We start from the raw sequence: 22,215 nt of genomic DNA, 5'->3' as shown, positions 1-22,215 counted from the left end.
GTCAAATGGTTGAAAAGGTTAAATTCATACCCATTTTGTGCCTGAACCCCAACAATAGAGGAGAGTGCGGTTTGAAGACTGCTGTGCATGTTAAACTTTATCAGTTTGTTATACATCACAAGTTCAACCATAATTTTATTAAGGCAATCATGTTTGTACATCAGAGCTCACGTAACCACCATCCTCTTGATTATGATAATGTGATTATGCTCTAAAGTGATGAAGCATAATCACAGTAACATGGAGTAGTTTGATTGTAATGTCATTCTTCAATTCCAAGCAGATTGAATCTGCTTGGAATTATCAGATTCTGTCTGATAGAAGCAATGATTCCAATGAATAGAATTGTTTTGCCATCAGTGTCTACATGTATGAATTAAGGTTAATGCTTTCTATAAAATTTTTATGACATTCATTCCTTGTTTTATGACAAATCATTGTTGTTGTTTTTTCAAGTCATTGAAGGTTAAGTATATAGGTTAGTGCTATATACTTTGTCCAGTGGAGAGGTGCAATGAAATCCTCCATTATAACTTTTCTTACGCACATCATGATGTGTGGCAAGTTCACATCTGTCTTCTTTGACACTGAGCAGTATGGCAAGGAGCAGAGTCTGATTGGTTGTCCTGGGTGCATTCAACCTGCCGATTGACTCACAGATTGAACCTTATAGAACAAAGTCAAAGTTACTGTTTTCTTGATTAAAAAGGCCAAACATGCATACAACTTAAGTCACCTGACATAATGTTAATAAATTGTCACAGAACAAGAGTCTATGAACAACTCAAATTGAACCTCATGATTCCAAGGTGACTTATGGTATATCAGGATCATGCTAGAGAGAATCATGTAAAAACCAAACAGCTGGCCAACCACCCACACTTTCTTTCTGTCATTTACACTAGATGACTCACACATACTGGAAAAACATCATAAATTAGGACGCATACACTGACCATTCCTACAACCAGCAGAGTAAGATGGCAGTAACCTCCAGTATGCATCCAGACAACCCATCCAACAAAAACAAAAGAAGATATCGACAGGCGGTTCACAGAACACCAGAATTTTATCAATAATGAACTGGACTTTTTTCAGGTGCCACAATAAAAATGATACTAGCTCTGCTCAAGCTTTGAATTCACTCATGCTAGATATTCAAACAAGAAGCCTACAGGGCTCATCTCTGATATCACAGAACAGTCGCCTGACAGTCCCAAGATACTGATCAAAGACTTCATAAAAAGCCCAACTCAAACTCCCAATGGGGACACAATGAAGGGAGTTGGGAAACGATCTGGTTCATAGTCTTGGATCATGTTTGAATAAATCACATCAACCCATCATTGCCAAGTTCAATCACTTCAAACACAAACTATTTAAAAGCAAAGGCGCGCAGTTCAAACTCAAAGCCCAATGCCCACATGAAATCAGTAAATTATGCAAGTTACTGTGTCCTTTTTAAAACAACACAGACAAAACAAAAGTAAATGTTCAAATCAGTGGACAGAATTTAAGGTCAAGATCTGATTTACTGTGATTCCAGCTTCACGTCTCAGCTTTTCCAAGCCATGCCATCTAATCAATAGACTGAGACGTACATATGCATAACACCAGCATTGTTCTTCAAAAACAGACTTGCACTCTTTGAGTATAATAAACCTTGAGAATATCTTGTGAAGTAGTTTCAACAGAATTAAGAAAAAAAGATCTTTTCACTTCTAAAAACTCTTACTTTTTAGTCTACCAGGCACAACGGTGCTGACTGTATTATTTTGACTGGGGCCAATGCTCACTGGTATTAGTTTGGGGGTCAGGGCACCCCACAGGCCCTCCCATTAGAATCCATGTTAGACTAAATTAATATAATATAATATGGGCAACATGCAATGGACACACTCCCTCCCAATAGTCAGGGGGCTGTTAAACAGGTTGGACTAATTTGGTTCAGCTCCTGCTGAAGACTGGGGGGGACTACATACCTACAAGCACCCAATTACTGAAACCAGTTAGGAGGGAAGAGAAAAATTTGAACCCAGTCAGTCCTGTGCTCTTGCCTTAATGCGTTTTGCTCTGGTGTGTCCTCCACTGTTGGTGGTAGTGTTCATGTAAATTGCTGAACTGAGCTGGCAGTCGTCAGATGATCCCAGTTGATTTGTGAATAGTTAATTTCAGTAGGGAAAAGATGAAAGCTACAAGTAATGACCTACATTGCTCTTGTTACTGTAATTTACTGTAAGTGTTGTTCTAATATTTCTTCAGGGTGTAATCATGCTTCCTGATTAATCTTTACCAAACACTCAGTCAGGGCCTATAATCATGCACACATAATGGTTTAACTGAAGGTTTTTTTGATTGTGAAACAAATTCTAGTACCAGTAAAATTTACAATACTGCCACACCAAAAATGTTGTCAGATCTAACTAATCTGTTCTGTTCTAAGACATGGACTGTTTACTTTTTCAGCTCTGATGACATATACCATACTGGTGCAGAAAAGAGATATGATTCCCACTGACACATCTGTAAATTGGCAGGTCATGTCAACACATTTGCCATTGTGATCATTATTCTCAGTCCCTCCAGAACTAAAATGAAACTCCTTCATTCAAGACTCACTGTGTTGCAAAGCTAAGCCTGTCCAACTGTATCCCTGAAGTTCAAAAGATGTCTGCAGTTATACCAGTGAGAGGATACACAACAGAAGTGGACTGAAATGGTCTTTTGTCAGTGGTATTTATTCTTGTCTGCCAATGCTTTATATGATTATATGACTGAATATTTTGTGTGACATTTCATTGGGTGATATCGCCCCTTCTCTCTCATGGTACAAGGCCACATGAATGGCAGAGAATCGTGTTGTAAATCTCTTTGTGAAAGAAAAAGTTACATCACACACAGACATTCACCTTTGCACAGTGGCAACAAGAAAAAAATGACCAGTTTGATACATGTCCACTGTTTTATAAACTGCTGTTTGAAGAGCTCAAAGGAAAGATGAGTGGCCGTCAAAATGTCACTTGTCATAGACTGTCATATGTTATATTCAGTCTTATGTTTTCTTTTTTGTCTTTTTGTCCTTGTTGAGCTGTATGTCAGTTGTTTTCCTATGCAAGTACGTTGAGTGCAGTGTTTAGACTGGAGTCAAATGCCTTCAATGCTGAGTCTGATATACGCCGAGGAACTCACTTAATGTGTGGCTTCTGTCAGGGTTAATGCATACACAGACTGTCAATTCTTTGGACGAAAGCTTCTATGATCAGGTTGTGAAATAGAAATTGTCATCAATAGTCACAATTTTCCCTCAAGGACTTCCCGGTTGCAATCATCCGAAGGCTTTTCAAATGATTACATATAACACCCAGATGATTGCACGCAGGAAGCAGATATATCTGGCTCTGATGACACTTGTATCTGTTTAGAATAAATGTATCTATTTATATCTATACAGCTGATATTTACTTTCATCTCCACTCTCCTGCCATTATCAGTATTCCTGCTGTTTCTGCAGGCACATTTTCTAAGAAAGCTTGAGAATCACTTTGGGAAAATTAGGATAATAGGTAAGGCAGGTTGACAGAAATTAGAAAGTGAATTATGTCAAGTCATTGTGAATACCAGCAAGTGACATTTCCCTTTGACCTTCACTCTAAGCAGGCTACATTTTAAATAGGCTGCTCTTTACATTTGTTCATAACAGGCTAACTTCCTTATATTTGCTTCTTTTTATACAGATTTCCTACTTATTCTACTTGAATCCTTTGGTATTGTTTCCAGACCTGTTGACAACTTGGCAGTTGAAATGGCATTTTGCTTCAAGGCTTATCTGACAGCTAGTGGTGTGAAGTACTGCTGTGGGGGCATTGTGATCGGATTTGACTTTTGAATGTCTTGACTTGATGCTTTTTTTCCCCCTGAATACCAAGTCTGCTAGCCAGCATGGTGCACGAATCTGACTGAAGGCACCAAAAGGAGCATTATTAAACCATCAAACTGCAGGTCTGGATAGGCAGGCAAACATTTACCAAAGCCTGGCTACTGTTTACAGAATTCTATACGTCCCTCTGTAAACAGCCTCCATAAAGTCTTATAACAAATAATTGCAACTTGACTTTCCCTTGGGATTATTTCTACCCCCTTTCAACAACTGATCAAGGGGACAAAGTAAATAGCACGTAGGAACAATACACACCTGGAACAAACCAATTACGTAGAGGTTTAAGCTGAAATTCAGCACTTTAACCTCATACGTGTTTCACTTCAATTGAATTCAATAACTTTATTTTAGTGTTTGAGTTTATTCTGCCATTGGTTCTTATAAGCCCTACAGCCCTTCCCATCAAAACCTGTTTTGCACATCTGCTATCCCTCTGGCTCATCAGCATTGTGTCCATTTCCAGCTCATCTCGTACATGTCGCCACCCTCAAATATGGTATGTGACCATCCTCTTGTGGCTTTAATTAGTGGAACTTGCCAGGGGATTTTGTGGTTTTATCGCTGTTGGTGAATGTAGAGAGGCAAAGGGTGATTTTGTTTTGTTTTTTGCTCTATTGTCCTGTTCGTATTCTATGTAGCTATATATACATTTTATTTTAGTGTGGTTGTATTCTGTGTAGACAGTATCAAAAAGTAGCATTATTGCTGTAGGTGACAAAGGCTTAGGTGTCTGTTTTGTTCCCTGTGTTGATGTGTGTTGTATTTGTGTCACTTTGATTATGATGAAGGAGGCACTGCAGATGAACAAGCAGCCCACAATTACAAACATCTAATAATAGCTGTCCTTGGGTGATGTTTCATTCCCCCGTGGCCCCATGCTATCCATTTAAATGAGCACATTGCATTGATTGATTCTGACTGTGATCACTTGCTTTATCCAAAAACTACTCTGTCCATACACAATCCCAATAACGATGGTGTTCTTGGTATACAATAATTGGCAGCATTTCTAGAAAACATGTTTCACGTGGTTTTCAAATACTCTGAAACCTTACTAAAGCTGTTAACCATTATGTCGCATTTTCTGCATTTTCACTGACAGTCATGTCACAGGGTCCTGTAAATATATAGACCCTGTATTTCAGATTTCAACATAAGCCTAAGATTGTGCATGTCTTCTTATATTCTATAATGCATTTGCTTAACTCTCCAGGGCTTTTTCAAAGTCCTCAGAAGTGTCTCTACTCTGTCTAAACCAATGTAGAGAGGTTTAGGTTTTTGCAGTAATGATCACACTGTGAATGGTTGCAGAGACTTTCGGAAGTTGAGGCAGTCACAGAACACAGACTGAAATGCTGACAGACACTAGGAACCACACACAACTAGCTCAATGCAGACACTTACACTCATGCACAAACACAGATGCTCACACGTTATTAGCACATAATTGCACACTAATTGTGATTAATCAGGTATGCATTTAGAAGTGTGTGCACGTACATCTGTGTGTGTGTTGCTTCATTGCCTCAGGCTAGACAGCAAATGGGGAAGGTCACAGTCAAGGTGTTTAGAAGGGGCTGAAGGGAAGGCTAAAAGGGTTTGGATCAGGGGCCCACAGGGCTTAATTGAACACTGCAATGACAGGGCAAGTGAGGAGAGAACAGAGCAAGGAGCGTTTACTCTCAGGCCACCCATTTTAAAAGCGATGTGATCAGACGTGCTGATAAGCGAAAACAGAATAGTCTGGTTCAAATAGGTAAGTGTCTTATCGCCATGCTGAGGGAAGAGGGAGCGGGAGAGACTGAGACTGAAAAGAATTCATGTCAAGCCTGTTCTTATTATCCACAGAGGAAAATTGGTCTTTCCAACAATAAAACCACCAAAGAAATTATGCACAACACAAACATACAGTCTATCCTCCTTTAACACTGTAGCTCCACAGGGAGTCAACAGCAGGTCCAGTGTCTAGGATTTAGTGACATCTAGCGGTAAGGTTGCAGAGTGCAACCATCTGAATATCTCTTGCCTCACCCTCCCCATACAGCGAAAAATAAAAACACAAAAACAGTGAAAGGCGCTCTGTAGAGTCAGTGTTTGGCCTGTCTGCACTGGGTTACTGTAGAAACATGACAGTGCAACATGGCTGATGCTAGAGGAGGAACTGCTTCCTCTGTAGTCAGGTTGCAGTGGTGGTGAGATTTTTATGGTATGATAATCATCTTAGAAAATCTCACTGACCCTTGAGAGAATGAAAACAGGAGGGTTTTCTAGGTGGAACAAATGCTTTATTATAATTTCACAAAATTGGCACATTGGTCACACACACATGCATTACCAACTGAGACTTCTGGATGTATTCTGTGCCTGAAGACAAAGGCCTACCTGTCATGTATTAGACAGGTGCACTAGAATGGAAGTGCCATTTAACTGCCATCTTAAAGACTTGCAAGTAATCAGTGTCATGCCCCTTTCACATTTGTGTGTATTCCTTTGAGGGGAAAAAAGGTGCAAAACAATTTTACACTGTGCTTTAATGTACTGTACAGAAATCTGGCCCTGTGTGTGTAACTAGGGCAGTCAAAAATACCTTCCCTAGAGTTCAGTGAGCTAGAGCTGAGTCAACACATTGACCTTAAAGGGTATTTCTACTAATCTTCCTACTCCCCAGTGGTTTTATTGCTCAAGCTCAGGCTGCCAGGCCAGGCTACAGTACCTGTTAAGGCAGGTTCAATAAATCAAGGTAATCAAAGAGTTCCCCTTGGAAAACAACTTTGGAAAAAAAACTTCTACTTTATTGTTCAGATTAAATCTTTGTTTGTCTCAAAGCATTGATTGCCATTAACAGAAAGTTAATTTTCCCGTGTTTAATCAGTTGAGGAATGGCCTTGCATTCCAAGGTATTGCCTTGTTCTTGTTAGCTGAAATATTCAACACAGCTCATCAGAAACATGGTTTCAGCACTTTTAGTGTTTCTTGCAAGATCATTCACAGAAAATGTTCAATGTCTGCATTATGCCAGTCATGAAAGTATAAAAATGGCCTACAATTCAGCTTAAAGTGTTTGTAACTAATTCCTTATGTGACATGCGCTTTTTCTTAATCTTCTTAATCCTTGATTGTGTACAAGGCTAGAGAAAACTCTATGAAGATTAACTTCACTGGATATTTGTTCCCTCTAGATGAGTGGGAGAAGTGGTTTAAAGGAGAGACTGCAACAAATAAGGCTTTGCTGTTATTCTTTTTTTTTTTTTTTCCACTTCACTGTGATTAGAGTATTTGGAGTCATTGTGTAATCATTTAATTTATTTGGATGATGCCACATGTGACAAAAGGTTTTTCACACACAAAGTTTAAATATTGTATGAAAATGGACAGGAGACAAAAATGGTACTAAACCTCTAATGCACAACCTGGCTCTTCAACTGGGAAGGCTCCACAGCTGCCATTTGACAGTAGTTTTAATGACTTTAGTTATGGTGGCTTTGCCAGAGCAGTTAACAAACAACTGTAAATCCTCTGTTTTATCAATCTATAAAGTTAATAAGACAATAATGACACAATAAGGCCCACGCATTTTAGCACACTTTGGAGTGGCTAGCATTTAGATTTCTTTTAGGATGTCTCCACTGTCTGCCTAGGTATGCTGAGTGAGTTCATTGGGCGTGGAAATCCTTTAGCCAATGTCTACGTTTCTTGGCCCTTCACTGACGATATTCAATGTCGATCTTTTGCATACCAAATAGGAAATTATAATCTTGAGTTGTAATTTGGCCTTTCTGCACAAGGTCGAGTGGTAAGTATAACACAGACTAGTGCAGAAATCACAGGAAGACATGCCCTCATTTTAGCTGAAAAGAGAAATGTCTCTAAGACAACATAAAGGCAGCTACAGCTTTGGAATGTCCTGGCTCCGAGGTGATTGGTTAAGTGAGGGTTTTCACAAATGTTGCCTGGCAGTGTGAGATTACGCCAAATTCCAACTGGGTGTCCATGCCAATTATAATAAAGGCCCGGGACTAGCATGTGTCATTACGCCCACATCAGTCCAGACTCTATGATTAATGACTGTTCAAATATGGGGAACGTGATGTGGGAACAATGACATTGATAGATGTCACTTTGCCATTGACACTTTAACTCACTCTGAAATGGATTTGGTAGAGTGCATGACTAACTGTGTGTCTCTTTTTTTTTTTCTCTCCCTCTCTGTCACATTTCTCTCTGTGTGTCTCTCTCCTTTACCCATTTGTTTCTTTTTCACTCTTTTCTGTTAATGCTGCCATTCCTCTACTTACCAGGTAAGACAAGTTTTCTGCGTATATACACACACACACACAGAGACTCAATATGAAACTACAGTGCACATGATCTAAATAAAAAGGCAGCAGTCTGCCAGTACTACTGTAGAAGAAGACATCACTGTATACGCCTCAGAACCTTTGCCTCCCACTGGCCTGAAAAAATCCACACACTCATCAAGACAGCACCGTTGTCTTCCCTGCTGGTATGGCTTTGAATGCTGAATGGAATCACATTGGCCCACTTTGTCATAATCCCACACTAAGCCACAACACTTCGGGGGGGGTTCAGCCTCTGCCCATATGTGCACATAATTACATTTTTTTTGAATGCCTAAAAAGCGATGTTGCTCAATTCTCTGTTTATAATGAGATGCACAGCCCTGGGAGCAGGAGCGGATTGGAAAACAGATGCCTCTGTACGTTAAAAAGGAAAGCATGTCAACATGGGTGAATACTGACTGGCTACCTTTGGTTTACCCCATTTGGTAAAGCAAGCCACTGCCTGTCTGTTCTAGGTTTTGGACTACATGTCATGTCACTCAGTAAGAACCAAATGAGAATCCCAGAAAAAAGGTCGATGAGAGATGTGATCAAATACATATAGACTCTCTGTACTCGTTTGTCTTGAAGATCTTTTTCACTTGAGTACAGAGTAGTGGCCCACACTGGGTACAGAGTTTGAGCCTATATTATGAAGAACATATTCACAGAGAAAGGTGTTCATGTTACTCCTCACTATGGATTACGGCCTCATTGAATAAGCTGTGGACTCTTAATTGAGATTGCAAAGCTAGAGGGACTCCCCAGTCTTGCTTAAGCTAACAAGCATTTAGGCAGTGGGAAAGAAAGAAATGAAGTGAGGTGGGCAGTGAGACGTGGTAATATGGAGCGTATGAGAATCGGAGAGGGATTAGATAAAGTGGTATTTACTGGGGGGAATATTGACCAGGGTAAGAATGGATTGTAGGAGATGAATATTTGGGGTGTGCATGAATCAACAATAAGAATGACAGAGAAAGCCTGAAATAGGAAGGGATAGATCAGGGCTAGAGCTCAGAGCAACGCAGTGAGGTGGAGGGAGGCAGAGAGATGGGAGCTAGTGGAGTGTGACGACTGTGGATTTCTCTATCAGTATTCTGTCTCTGTGACTGAGCTCCAGGGGTTTCAAGCAGCCATGTTCTCTTTTCTATTCGGCCTCTTATACATACACATATACACATAAGTATGCATGGAAACACTTCACACACCAGTTGAATACCCATGATCTTATCTTTTTGTGTCTTTTTTTTCTCTTTTCACTCAGAGTTCATCACAAATAGCCAGAGCACATCTAAGATATTTTCCCTTTCTTTTCCCAGTGCACAAAAACCCCGCAAGTTCAGTTTGGTGAAATTTCATGTTCTTAGGATTAAGCCAAATCAAGACTGCTAGCTACAATTGTAAATAATCTCATGGATGAAGACATAATGCTGACTGCTGTATGGATTATTATGGAGATCAGTTTCTGTGTTTGATGCAGATGTTATTGTGAAAATCTTCACCATTTGGCTCCACAATACGTAACTTTTCAGAATACCTAGGATCAGAAATGGAAATCATTTCAGCAACTCTCCCCTTTTGCTAAGAAGGGTCCAGAGATTACAGTAGGCTCATTTCTCATGGTGACAAAACAAGCTAGAATGTTAACTCTAAACAAAAAAAAACAGAAAACAGATCACTTATTGTTGTCAAAAAACATTTTTGAACAGAACATTGTGAGAAAGAAACTAATAGTTTGTCATGCCATGTTTTCTTTTGCAGCAATAGAAGAGCTATTTAATGTTTGTATTGGGGATGCCAGTTGTTTGTGAGAGCTGCCCAGCAGTCAGTCATCAGAGCTAGATTTTCTGGCCTGGCTAGCTGACTTTTATCAAACCTTTCTTCTCAGTGTTTTTCAATGCGTTTAGTCACAGCAGCTCTCGATAACATACTTGGGCTTGAGGTACTGAAATGGCTCTTTGACTCCCTTGACCTCTGCCACACTGACTGGCAGATTGGCAGTATCTCAGTCATTTGGCACACCAACTGGGTGATGGCCTTTGCAAGCCATCTTCGGATCCCATCCCATGGCAGCCTGGTGCTTGTTTTTTTGTTCTTTATGTATTACAGCATAGTGCTAGTACTACTCATAAACTGAAGAGTAGCGTCCCACAATTTACAAATTTACATTTGACTTTGTTGTCTTTTTGGGGGAAATGTGTGTGTATTCAGATCAATCTATTGACTGACGTTTGAAAACATGGCACAGTCACTGAGCTGGCTCTGCTTTTGATAGACTTACGTGGCACGGTCAGTTAGGACAGGTGCAACCTGAAAATCTGTTCAGCATTTGTCATCATAGCAGAACATCTTCAACCATGGCAAATGTGCCAGGTTTGTGTTTTATAATTACTCATTTTGGCTTTATGTCAGTTGGTTTTAATTGATGAGGTGGTACAATTTAGATTTGTTTACAAACAAAAGGGCATCAGCTACCTTTCTGATTTTTTTCCCCTCAAACAGCAATATCAATTAATACATGTGCAGCCAAAAAGAAGTAAGAGACAGTAGTTCTGACAGGCCAAACTGTCAAAATTGGCCCTGAGAAAGTTAACGTGTGAATTGAAAAAACATTGCTGAGACAAGTGAAAAAGGAGGCATAACTCCATATCTACATAGTGCTCCAACACTTAATCAACTGGTAGTTCAGTGCTTGAGGGCTCAACTTTTTTGGTGATGGTCTTTCATCTATGCCACATGTTGTTAGCTTCTTGACTAAGCCTAGAGGAGCACTGTGCATGCCGCCATTTTGGATTGATTTGAAAGCGCTGAGCAGTGGCTTGGTTTGGCTGAGAAGAACTCCAAACTATGTATAGCTGCAGGGAAATAGGAAGAGCAAAACACATCATTGATGCGCTGGAACTCAGCCTCTTTCATCCTTAACCCATCTCAAGCTCTGCTGTAACAACCCAGCAGCAGCTCAGTCTGCAGCAGGCATGCTAGACTCTAAAGGACTGAAGATTTCACGCTGGTTATATGCAGGTGCACTTTGCCATAGTTTGATTTTTTTTTATTTAAATTTAAAGTGTAGTGCGAAAAGGATTGTTCTCCTTGTTTTGTAACCAATTAACTGAAGACATAATGCACCGTGATATGCCTGAGCTATGGATACCCATTGATCCACCTTCAGCCTTATCTCCCCGGTGCATACATCACACTCTATCAGCTTGGCGTGTGAAAGCTGTTGGCTCATCCATGGTTATTTATGTGTGTTTCTCTTACATATCATATATCTTATGTGTTAATAATATCCGGTGTGTTCAACAGTGGTCTACCAATACAGTATGTTCTGTCTATTGAAGCAGATCTAAGGGGGGTGAAGCAGAAGAAAAGCATTTAGATGGAGCCACTTTGATTCTGCATGCCATGCGTGTAATTGACCTCTCCCAGTCGTTTCTCTCACTCTTGTTCTAGTTTTACTTCTCACTTTCTATTTTTACGCTCCCACGCTGGCGACAGCCGTGGCCAGAAGCATTATGTTTTTGGGTTGTCATCCCTCCGTACCACTCTCGTGAATGCGATATGTCAGGAACGCCTTGAGAGAATTTCTTCAGATTTGGCACAAATGTTCACTTGGACTCAAGGATGAACTCAACTCAGTGTACTCAGTCTCATGAAGGCAATATCACAGAAACACCTTGAAGGAGTTTTGTCAGAGTTGGCATAAATCTTCATTGGGACTCAAGGATGAACTGAGAAAACTTTGGTGGTAAAGTGTCACTGTGACCCGACAAAATGCGTTTTTGGCTATATTTGAAGTATTGTAGTTCACCACAAGCTCATTGGTTCTGCTGATATTGAGCTTCAGGTGATTGTTGTTGCACCTTGTGATGAAGCTCTCTGTCAGTCCTCCACTCCTCTGAAAAAAATGGTCTGTAAGTGAAGACAACATGTTTCTCACTGGAAATGATTCACTGGATTCACATGTCAATATAGTGATAACTTCCATTTCACCAATTAAAAGCATGTAATACCTTGTTATTAAATTCCTTCAAAGTCTTCACTACATATTCAGTGTTACGAGTCTGGACAGACACAGAAATCAACTACAACTTGGCTGGTCAGTGCAGGCATACAACCTGACGGCCATAATTCTGGTTCTTCTTGTCGCATTGAATGAAAACACGTGATTCCCCAAAGTAAATCCATGCAATTAGAATATTTTGCACGGTCAAGTAAGTCACTCCGTGTTCAAATAAATTACTTTGTTTTGTGATTGAACTGGCCCTAAACAGCTTGATATTAAATAAATTAAATTTCATTTTGCACCACAGTTTTACCAAATAGTGCACAGACATACCAAGGCCATCTTTCCAATCTAATTTCTATTACACACTTCAGTGCTGCGTGGATTTGGTTCCTAATTTGTACAACCTGATTCATTTTCACACATGAGATGACACCTCTTCACCTCTTGACAGGGTGGAGAGACAGCAGCATTTTTCCCAGACAGTTTTCTGTTTGCCTTTTTGGAGGACATACTGTGTGATTGCCGAGCCTGCTGCCTCTGGTGGCCTCATTGCGATGCTTCGGTCATAGGTCTGTCCAGTTATTCTGCCCTGTTGTGGGTATAGGCCAAGTCTAACTGCAGTTCCTCATTGTGACATCCATCAGCCATCCGTGGCAGAGGTTGTCACGTACTTCAGTGATTAATTTTTCACTCAGAACCCTCCCCTCATGAGACAAAGCCAAACTGTTTTCACAGGTCAGAGGAGAGAGTGAAAGCATGTAATAGATTCCTGCTTTATCACCAAATGGCCTCCCTCTATTATAGACAAAACAAATAGAGAGAGAAAGAGACGTGGATAAAGAAAAAATAGTCATTGGTATTGGAGAAATATACTAGCTGGTCTGGTGTAGGTTGCTTTTAAGTCAGAAAATAGTGTGTTTTCAAGAAACAAATCTTTGTGTTTAACAATATTTTTCTTCTAAGCGGTTATTCTGTTCCTGTCTGACAAGCTCTCGTGTATGTTGTAGAGGGCATTTTATTTTATTGTTACTGATTATGATGTTATGGATTTTTTTTTTTCTGCTTTTAGAATCTTTTTAGAAACTGACACAGAGAAAGAAATAGATAAATAATGGAAGCCACTGAACATGCAGACCGCGTTCCCAGCAACAGCTGTAGCTCGCATGTAAATATTCATGGTGCCTATTTTGCTAGTGACATCCGTCCTGTTGGGGTAAATGAGGCATGGAGAAAGGGGTGCTGCAGACTTCGCTGCCATCTCACCCACCGGATGAGTTGACTTCAGGAGGTGTTGATGGTTTAATGAGAGTCTGGCAGCTAGCTGTGTTATGTGTGTATAAGTGTGTGTGTATGAGTGTGTGTAGGTGTTTTTTTGTTTACCCACTGAGCAGTCCAGGATGATGGTTTTTGCAGTAACCCACCACTGTCCCTCTCCAAGTCCCTCATTTGTGGAGAACCATGATCTCATTTAAAATGGTAGAAGGTCCATTAGCACAGCATCATGCCCCCATGTCACCTCCAGGCTTGCTGGACACAACTGACATCGAGGCATGGATATGTACAGATATTTGTGTGTGTGTGTGTGTGTGTGTGTGTGTGTGTGTGTGTGTGTGTGTGTGTGTGTGTGTGTGTGTGTGTGTGTGTGTGTGTGTGTGTGTGTGTGTGTGTGTGTGTGTGTGTGTGTGTGTGTGTTTGTGTGTGCGCGCAAACTGGAGGGAGACCATGTTCACTTTTCAGTGGTTACTCACTGTGCTTGTGGTTTTTACAAAATACTTACATGACTGATATGACAGCTTTGTGCTTTGGAGGATATTACAGAAATGGCTGTTGACCCTGGCAGGTCAAGGTCTTTTCACACTGGCCCACATAAGATGGATGTGTGACCACTCTTCTTCCATTCAGCTTCTTGTCGTTCTTGCTCGGCTGGATATCTGGTTAATAGTGGTGTACAGTTTTTCTTATCGTGGAAGGTGTTGTTGATGGACTGAACTGCCAAGAATGTAGTGGGTGTAAGTTGCCCACTTCCTCTCAGCTTTGAATGATAGCAAATTTATGCGAAGGCCTGGAAGAGTTTGGGTTGCTGGTGGGAAGTTTATTTGTGTTTTTGTTTTGATTTTTCTCATATGTCGATCTTCTGTCTATCGTGTGTATAAATTGGCGGTTTTGAGCACATTTCGTCAGTAATTGCTGTTTGTGTTGTCATCACTTTGTCAGTGTTCACATCAAAGGGCCCTTTTTTGTATCTCAAACTAAATCACTACATTAAAAATACATGTTGTCAACAGAGCAAAGTTAAGTTGCCAGATGTCAGTGTGACGCCACAAACATGGGGCGCGACTCCCAAGGGCAACAGATGCTAACTCAGACAAACTGACAGCCCACTGGCCTTGTTTACACTTAAAGAGGGAAACAGTGCCTTTGTGCATGTGGTAAAAAGAAAAAAAAAAAAGTCATTTCATATGCAGAATTCTGCTATAACCATGATTCTACAAAAGTTAGGATACTGTGTAAAACATAAATAAAAACAGAATGCAATCATGTGCAAACAAGTTATTATAAGCGTTCCTGAGCTCATGTAGTGATCTCCTTTATCCAATCATGTGTTCACAAAGTGGTGAACCTCGCTCCATCCTCGCTTGTGAACAACTGAGCCTTTTCAAGGACCCCTTTCATACCCAGTCATGATACTATCACCTGTTACTGATGAACCTGTTTACCTGTGGATTGTTCCAAACAGGTGTTTTTGTAGCATTCCCAGTCTTTTGTTGCTCCGCTCCCAACAGAACGTGTTGCTGGCATCAAATTCAGAATAAGCGTATATTTACAAAAATCATGTTGACCATCAAAATGATAAGTTAAAACATGAATTATATTGTCTTTGTACTGGTTTCAGTTGAGCCTATGTCAAAAAAGGAATAGCAAACGATCACATTCTGTTTTATGTCAGGCTAAAACAAGTGCATAATTCATTTGTATTGTATATGTCAGTATAGGACATTTTTTGTTTATTTGTGTGTAGATCTTTTAGAAGATATGTTTAGGTTGAAATGATATACGGGTAGTTTGCCGATTGACAGCCCTAGTGTCATTTACAGTCAGGGGCTTCATTGTCCAGTTAGCATTTTATTCACTCACCTCCACTTGGATGCCTCTGTGCTGCTACAGTAAGTAAAGTTTATTCAGCCAAGCTACCTCATCACTAAAGCATTCACAACTCCAGCTTGTGTGGCAGGTACCTGGAAAATATTTCAAGCCCCCCACCTCTCACTCACTTTTGACAACACCTGAGTCGGAAAGAACACAAATTATAAGAGTTAGCCTCCAGAGCGAGTGCTGTGTGTACAGCCAAGCACAGTGGTCACTTTCCATTGTCAAGGTCCTCAGTGCCAAAATCAAAACCTTCTTTTCTGCTGTTGGCCAGTGACCATAAGACTTGAACTCTAACTTCATCTTAAAGGATTTGAGCCCATAAAGATTGTGCCCCACATTGCGTTGTAAGTGCTGTGCACAGCCAAGCAACAGGGTTCACCCAGATCCAAAGGGCATGCCTGCATGGGTCCAGGATTAGGCCTGGATGCCCCTTGTCTGAGTGAAGTTGATCTTGATTATGTTGGATCTGGCACAGGGATTTTTTGAGTCACTGTTTTCTGTTTGGAGTCTGGCCTCCTGTGCAGTCCTTTAACTACAGTAAAGCCCCATTTGGACAAGATTAACATTACAGGGAGTGGTAGAGAATGGAATATTCACTGCGCTCCCTGGTAATTTAAGTCATTATTTTTAATCATTTTAACTATCACAAATTAACAAGATGTAGTCTATATATATAATAGACATGAACTTTCAGCAGGTGAATACCATTACCAACCTGTAGCTGACATTACAAGAGATGATTTGATGAGCTCTTCCTCTCCTGATGGCTTTATTTCTCATTGACCTATTGCTTTCCAAATAGGTCTATATGTTGGTGTTAACATGTCTCTATTAGATTAGCAGAAACATGTTTGACTTACTCCATTATCACAACTACAGTTGAAGGACATGCAGCTGTTAATGCAGAATTAACTCCACAGATCCACTTAAAACACAAAGACACCCCTCCGAATGGGATAACAGTAACAAGTTCATGGATGAACAGCAGGTAATTGCAGCTGTAATTATCAGAGGAGATGTTAAAATCACCCACTTCCCCTAGAGAAATAAGTCCAGTGTGAATGGGCATTGAATCCGTGAACCGAGGAGAATACGACAGAGCATGGGGCATTCACGTGGGGATACAACCTATTCGAGAACGCTCCGGGCATCTGCTAGTTCATCACAGGTTGTTTTGAGTTGTCCTATATGTGGGGATAATTCAGTGGTATATGAAGAGGCAGTTCTCTCTCTTTAAATTTGGTTGTCCCTTCTGTGGTTAAGTGGAGTGGGCTGCTTATCAGAGGGTGCACAAGGTTAGCTTGAAAAGCGATTCCACTTTGCTGCCACTACGGTGTACAGCGCTTCCTATTTCTGACTGTTTGAGTCAGCAGCACAGCCATGCTTCAGTGTTAAATTATTAGTATTTAAGTTTGAAGCTCTTAAGCACTGGCCTTGTTATACATTTGGGGTAGTTTGGGGTAAAACTGTGTCTCACTTTTGCAGCTCAGTTATGAGTTATGTAATGCTGCATAATTCTTACAACATGGGGAAGTGAGAAATGGGAGCAGTAGGTGGTACTCTTTGGTCAGTCCCCCTGTGGGATCATTGTTTAAATGTTTAATATAATGATCAGAGGGAAACTTGGAACAAAATGGAATTAAGAAACTAGACAGATGGCCGAGAGACATCAAGGTGAGTGGTAGGTAAGGTGACTGAAGATGTATCTTTGCCTTAGGTGATGATCCTGAGTGTTAGGTTACACATCAAGAATTCTTGCCTCTGTTTCGATGCACTGAATAGCTTAACTTTGCCTCGTCTTTCACACTGTGCAGAGAACACTAACCTGTGCTGGCAAGGTGCTGTGGTTTTACTCTTCACTGCTTCTGGTGGGCAGCCCTCCACGCACAGCTTTTTTCTTTTTCTATAAACAAGGCTGACACTGGCTCAACACGCTGCTATTCATCTTTGCTAATTAAGTCGGACAACACGTTAGTCACAGTTTTGTTGACTATCAATCACACAGGAAGACCATGAAACTGGGGGGCGGATGGAAAGACACATGATAAATGTTCCTTCCTGAATCTCTCTTGGTTGGTAATATTGTTTGTGCCTATATACACTGACAGTTTTTTCGTCCTATGTATTAGTGCGATGAGAAGCATTGCCCTATTATAAAATCTTTGCAGTACACTTGTTTTTGCTCTTATTCTGAGGAATTAGATGTTCATTCTTCAGGTTCCTCCCATCACATTTTTCAGGATTATGTGTACATGTTTACTGCCTGACTGTAATGAAAATATTCATGTTAAATATGTATTAACTGGAAGTTATTCTATTTTGGCTTTACTGGATACAGATGAGACAACAAAGGAAATTTATGTCGGAGGGAATTTATAGCTTCCTTTTCATTCAGCGAAGATAAAAATGCATGTACAGTGCAGTACATTGCATGCTTTTATGCTTATTGGTTTTACAGCAATTCAATTCAATTCAATTCAATTTTATTTGTATAGCGCCAAATCACAACAGAAGTTGTCTCAGGACACTTTCCATATAGAGCTGGTACAGACCAAGCTCTTTTATCTACAAAGAAACCAACAATTCCCCCATGAGCAAGCACTTGGCGACAGTGGCGAGGAAAAACTTCCTTTTAACAGGCAGAAACCTCGAGCAGAACCAGACTCTGGGTGGGCGGCCATCTGCCTCGACATCCAGATTATTTAAATCAGGAGCAAAAAGGTAATTATATACGTTATGTGACTGATGCCTAGTGTACATTAGACTGTGCACTTACATAATCAGAGTGTGTTCATGAGGTTTCTCCATGGCCCAGTTGAAATAAGGGATGAAAACAAAATCCCCACATTTTATTGTGGCCACATTATCTGTGATTGTTAAGAGAGGATAATTCATTAATGGTTAATTTATAAGCAGTTTTCCCCTTTTTGTGGGTGAAAGTATCTCCCATACTCCGCAATAGTCACTGTCATAAGAGGCGACTGTCTTTTTTGATTTTTATCTCAAAGAAGCAAACAAAGTAAGAATCTGTCAGATAAAATAAAGGACACATTCATCTCTATGTTCAAAGTGGTGAAGGGGCCCAAGGTCTGCTGTTATAAAAAGGGCATAAAAGTTTTAAAGCCCACCTCACCTTTTTCCAACAACTGAAAGGCCTATAAAAAAAAGATCCTTTTTTCTTTGTTGTTGATGTGGCTTTTGTTTGCCAAGACAACATTTTCTTTCTGGCTTTACAAAACAGTGTCATTGGTATAACCCCTCTAGTTTCTCTGTGATACCTGTCCTGCATTTGTCAAATTGTTCTTTTTTACTAAATACTACTAAGTGTGCAATGCAAAGACTTTCATGTTGGAAAAACTGACTTTCTCAGGGTTTGTGCTCTAAATGTCTCTAACAAGCCTCCTGTGAGTGGTTTAACCTGTTTGCATTAGCGTAATTCCTTCGCCTCTTGTAGCTGTTGTTCAAAGATAAATTCCACAGGTACAAAATAAGAGCCTTCAGTCCAACAGACATAATAATGAGAAAATTCTCCATTTTGATATAACCTTTATAACAATGCATTTGATATTAACTTCACATTTTCACATTGACTATTCGGTAAGGTAAGTGTGTAAGACCTTCTCGCTTCATTACTTGTAGTGTGACAAGCATCTAAATATAATAACGTTTATGAATAGGAACCATAAAAATGACCTGTGTTAGAGTTCTCAAGAATTAAACTCCCTCTGAAACTCAACTCCTCCTCTGAAACTAAACCACTTTCTCGTAGGTCGGTACTGTTGCCATTTACAAGTGACAATGACTTTACCTGGAATCACGTCATCAGTCAGCTAAAACTAAATAATTGTGAGTCTACTGACATTTGAATAAGAGCAGGAAAAATCATGTTAAAGGTTGAATAAAAAAAAACAGATTGCTAGAATGAGATTGAGCATACACCTGGAAGGCAAACGTTCAAGGCAAACATTTACACAACCATCCATCACCGAGAGCTCGACAACCATATTTTTAGTAGCACTATACGAATGCACTCTCCTTTCTGTGTTGGCCCTGAATATAGCACTAAATGTTGCGTAGAATAGCATAGAGGTGAAATATATAGCAGACAGGGCTGCTGATGTCAGGTCTATGGTAATGTTTGAGGCTTTAGTTTGTGGTGATGTTGCACTAGATTGCATTATTGTGCAGGGATTTGTCTTTTCACTGAGTGTATATCACCTCTGAATAGTTTATATATTCAGGACTGAATGTGTTGTGTTGCTCAGCCCTGTTGCACAGTGTTTTTCTCCCCTTTGTCAACAGAGGTGTGTGATGTTTTGTCTGTTTGCCCAGCAAACACAGTTTCAAAGTACAGTACGGCCCTAATGGCTCAGTTGGCTCAAAGTCTCAATAGTGTGGAAGAGCACTACTCTGATGTGAAGGCACAGAAGTTATGCATTTTCCATAAAACATTACAGACAAGCCTCAGGTGCTTTTCCTTCTCAACTACTGCACAGTCTCTCAGCTTAACTGTTGAGCTTCCTCCAGTAGAGATAGTGAAAGAGCCTGCAAAGAGAATACCTATCAACAGTTGGTGAATCCTTTGGAGTGCAAGGTTGCTGGTTTTCTCTTTGATAGATGCGTGTAAACATCCATGAGCTTGTGGCAATATGGACACGCGGTCAGTCAGGCTCGCAAGCACAAGAAGAAGTCTTAAGATTTCTTCCATGATGTTTGTACACCAATGACTTCTCCTCTTTGAGTGCTCATACTGTACACTGTAACTCTCCAAGAGTAACACTTAAGTGAAGTCCCACTGAACACTTGACCAAGGATTAAAGCGTCTGTGTGCATCAGTACTTCTACTTAGGGGAAGGTGGTCAGAGGTTACTCTTTTTATTGACACCCCAGTACCACAACAATTTAGCAGACGTGTTATTTTTCCATCAGCATTGGTCTTGGCTACCATATTGGAACCGGTCAGGCAGTACACACTGTCATGCTACATTTTGCTATTGAAAACAACATATTCTGCCGAATTCTGCTGTATGCCAGTTGGAACTTAACTTGGACACAAACTAGTCATGGTGCACAGCAGTTGCCAAGTCCGCAAGAGATGTGTTCATCTTTTTGTATAAATGAGGTTATTTAAAGAGTAACGTTAGCGCACGGCAGGTAGGAGAATGAGAATAGAAAAATACAGAGAAGTATAAAGCTGTCTTTATGCTGCGTGGAATTTCATAGTAGAGATAGTGTTAGCTTAAGGGAAATTGAGAGATGAGATGATTGCTTCTGTCCAACGGTGCTCAAACTGGGCTATTATCACGAGTCACAGAACACATGTAAGGAAACTTTGATGCCAGTTCTCTTGAAACCTATGGGAGATTCATGGAGAAGCATACTAAAACCCTGTCAATGTTATACAACCTTTGATGAAATGCCTGTACATAATGAAAGACACATTTCAAAGAACGAATTTTTCCAAATGTGCTTTATTTGCTGTTGGACTTCAAATGGTATCCAGAGATCATCATAGGCATAATGTATAGGGCGCATGGCAAGTCAACAGTTGAAGAAAAGGTTGCAAGTTAAGGATCTCTGTCTTCAAAATCAATAAATACAGAATCTGTATTTCCTTATCTGGTGGCTGCTTTATTATAATTGTCAGGGATAATAACAGCTCATGTTAAGGGAACAGCACATTTTCAATGGACACATTATCATACTTCTCTGATTATTGCATATTAGCATGCTATAAGGTAAGCCTTAACTGTAAAACAACAAAGGGATATTTAATGGTTATCAAAAGCTTTTAAAAAACTTTTAACAATGAACTTTTGTTCATTTGACATTTGACTGGTGCCCTGTTTTGGCTAATCTACCTCACACCTGGTCACCTCATCAAAAATTGTAGATTAATAGATAGATAGATTATAGATTGTGGGTTTTACAGTGCTAAAATGACTGTTTCTGTAAATGGAGTCTGGTGGTTTTGGCAAAAGCGCTTTAACAGCTGTTTCTGATGAAACACAATTGATCTTCCTCTTTAAGAAACATGTCTTTCTCTGTTTGGATCCATTCCACAGTGTTGTCAAACACTGATAATAACAATCTAAGCCTGTTAGTGGCAAAAAAAGTACTTTTAATGGACGTACCGTGATAGTGTACACACCCATGGAGGGATTACATTACAGCTCGTTTCGCGGCTGCTGCCTGCAGCGCTCTCGTTCAATACTGGAAAAACTTCAAAAGCTGTTGTCTCCATTAGTCACTTGCACAGAAATCATTGGAAAATTGACCCATAATCAGGTAATACATGACCAGATTTTTTCCCATTTGTCCAAGACATTGAAGTCTTTGTGGACATGTGGACTGGCACCAACTGGAAACTGCACGTGACGTCACTTTGAAAATGAAAGGTAATTCAACCTGAAATGTGTGAATAATTTAAGGGCACAGTGTAGGACAATTTTTTTATTTGTTTAATTTTGTAATGTGTAGGTGTTTTTTTTTTTTTTTTTTTTTTCTTTAGAAAGAGAACTCAAATGTCATGTTTAGACAGTTTGGACAGCCATAGTAATGACCCTGTGTTTATAGTTTCCTCGAGGGCATGCAGGATGTAGTGCCCCTCTACTTTTATTATTTATACTTTTATGGGTCTTGAGCTCTTGCTTGCAGTTTTTATGTCTCTTTGGTTCCTTCCATCTGAGCAGTGATCAATCTTGCCCAATCAGCACAAGGTCAGCCCATCGACTCAGTGACAGAAATAGAAAAGATATTTAACTGAGGGGGAAAAATAC

The 22,215-nt window shown here is 40.1% G+C and overlaps 1 protein-coding gene across 4 annotated transcripts in view; it reads left to right on the top strand.

Annotated features, from left to right (window-relative positions):
• Positions 1–22,215, top strand: part of grid1a (glutamate receptor, ionotropic, delta 1a) — a 232,473-nt gene that overhangs the window by 80,351 nt on the left and 129,907 nt on the right. The window contains exon 1 of one of the 4 annotated variants that reach the window (XM_070977039.1): positions 8,101–8,235. The exons of the other annotated variants lie outside the window; for them this stretch is intronic. Within the exon in view, the coding sequence (XP_070833140.1) occupies positions 8,211–8,235 (25 nt within the window). The 5' untranslated portion in view covers positions 8,101–8,210. Of the gene's footprint in view, positions 1–8,100; positions 8,236–22,215 lie in introns of those variants that run through there. 4 annotated transcript variants of the gene reach the window in all.

Source organism: Chaetodon trifascialis, chromosome 13 (genome assembly GCF_039877785.1).
Source record: "Chaetodon trifascialis isolate fChaTrf1 chromosome 13, fChaTrf1.hap1, whole genome shotgun sequence".
Taxonomy (NCBI): Eukaryota; Metazoa; Chordata; class Actinopteri; order Chaetodontiformes; family Chaetodontidae; genus Chaetodon; species Chaetodon trifascialis.
Note: the sequence above shows the minus strand (reverse complement) of the source record. Positions and strands in the feature narration are given on the sequence as shown.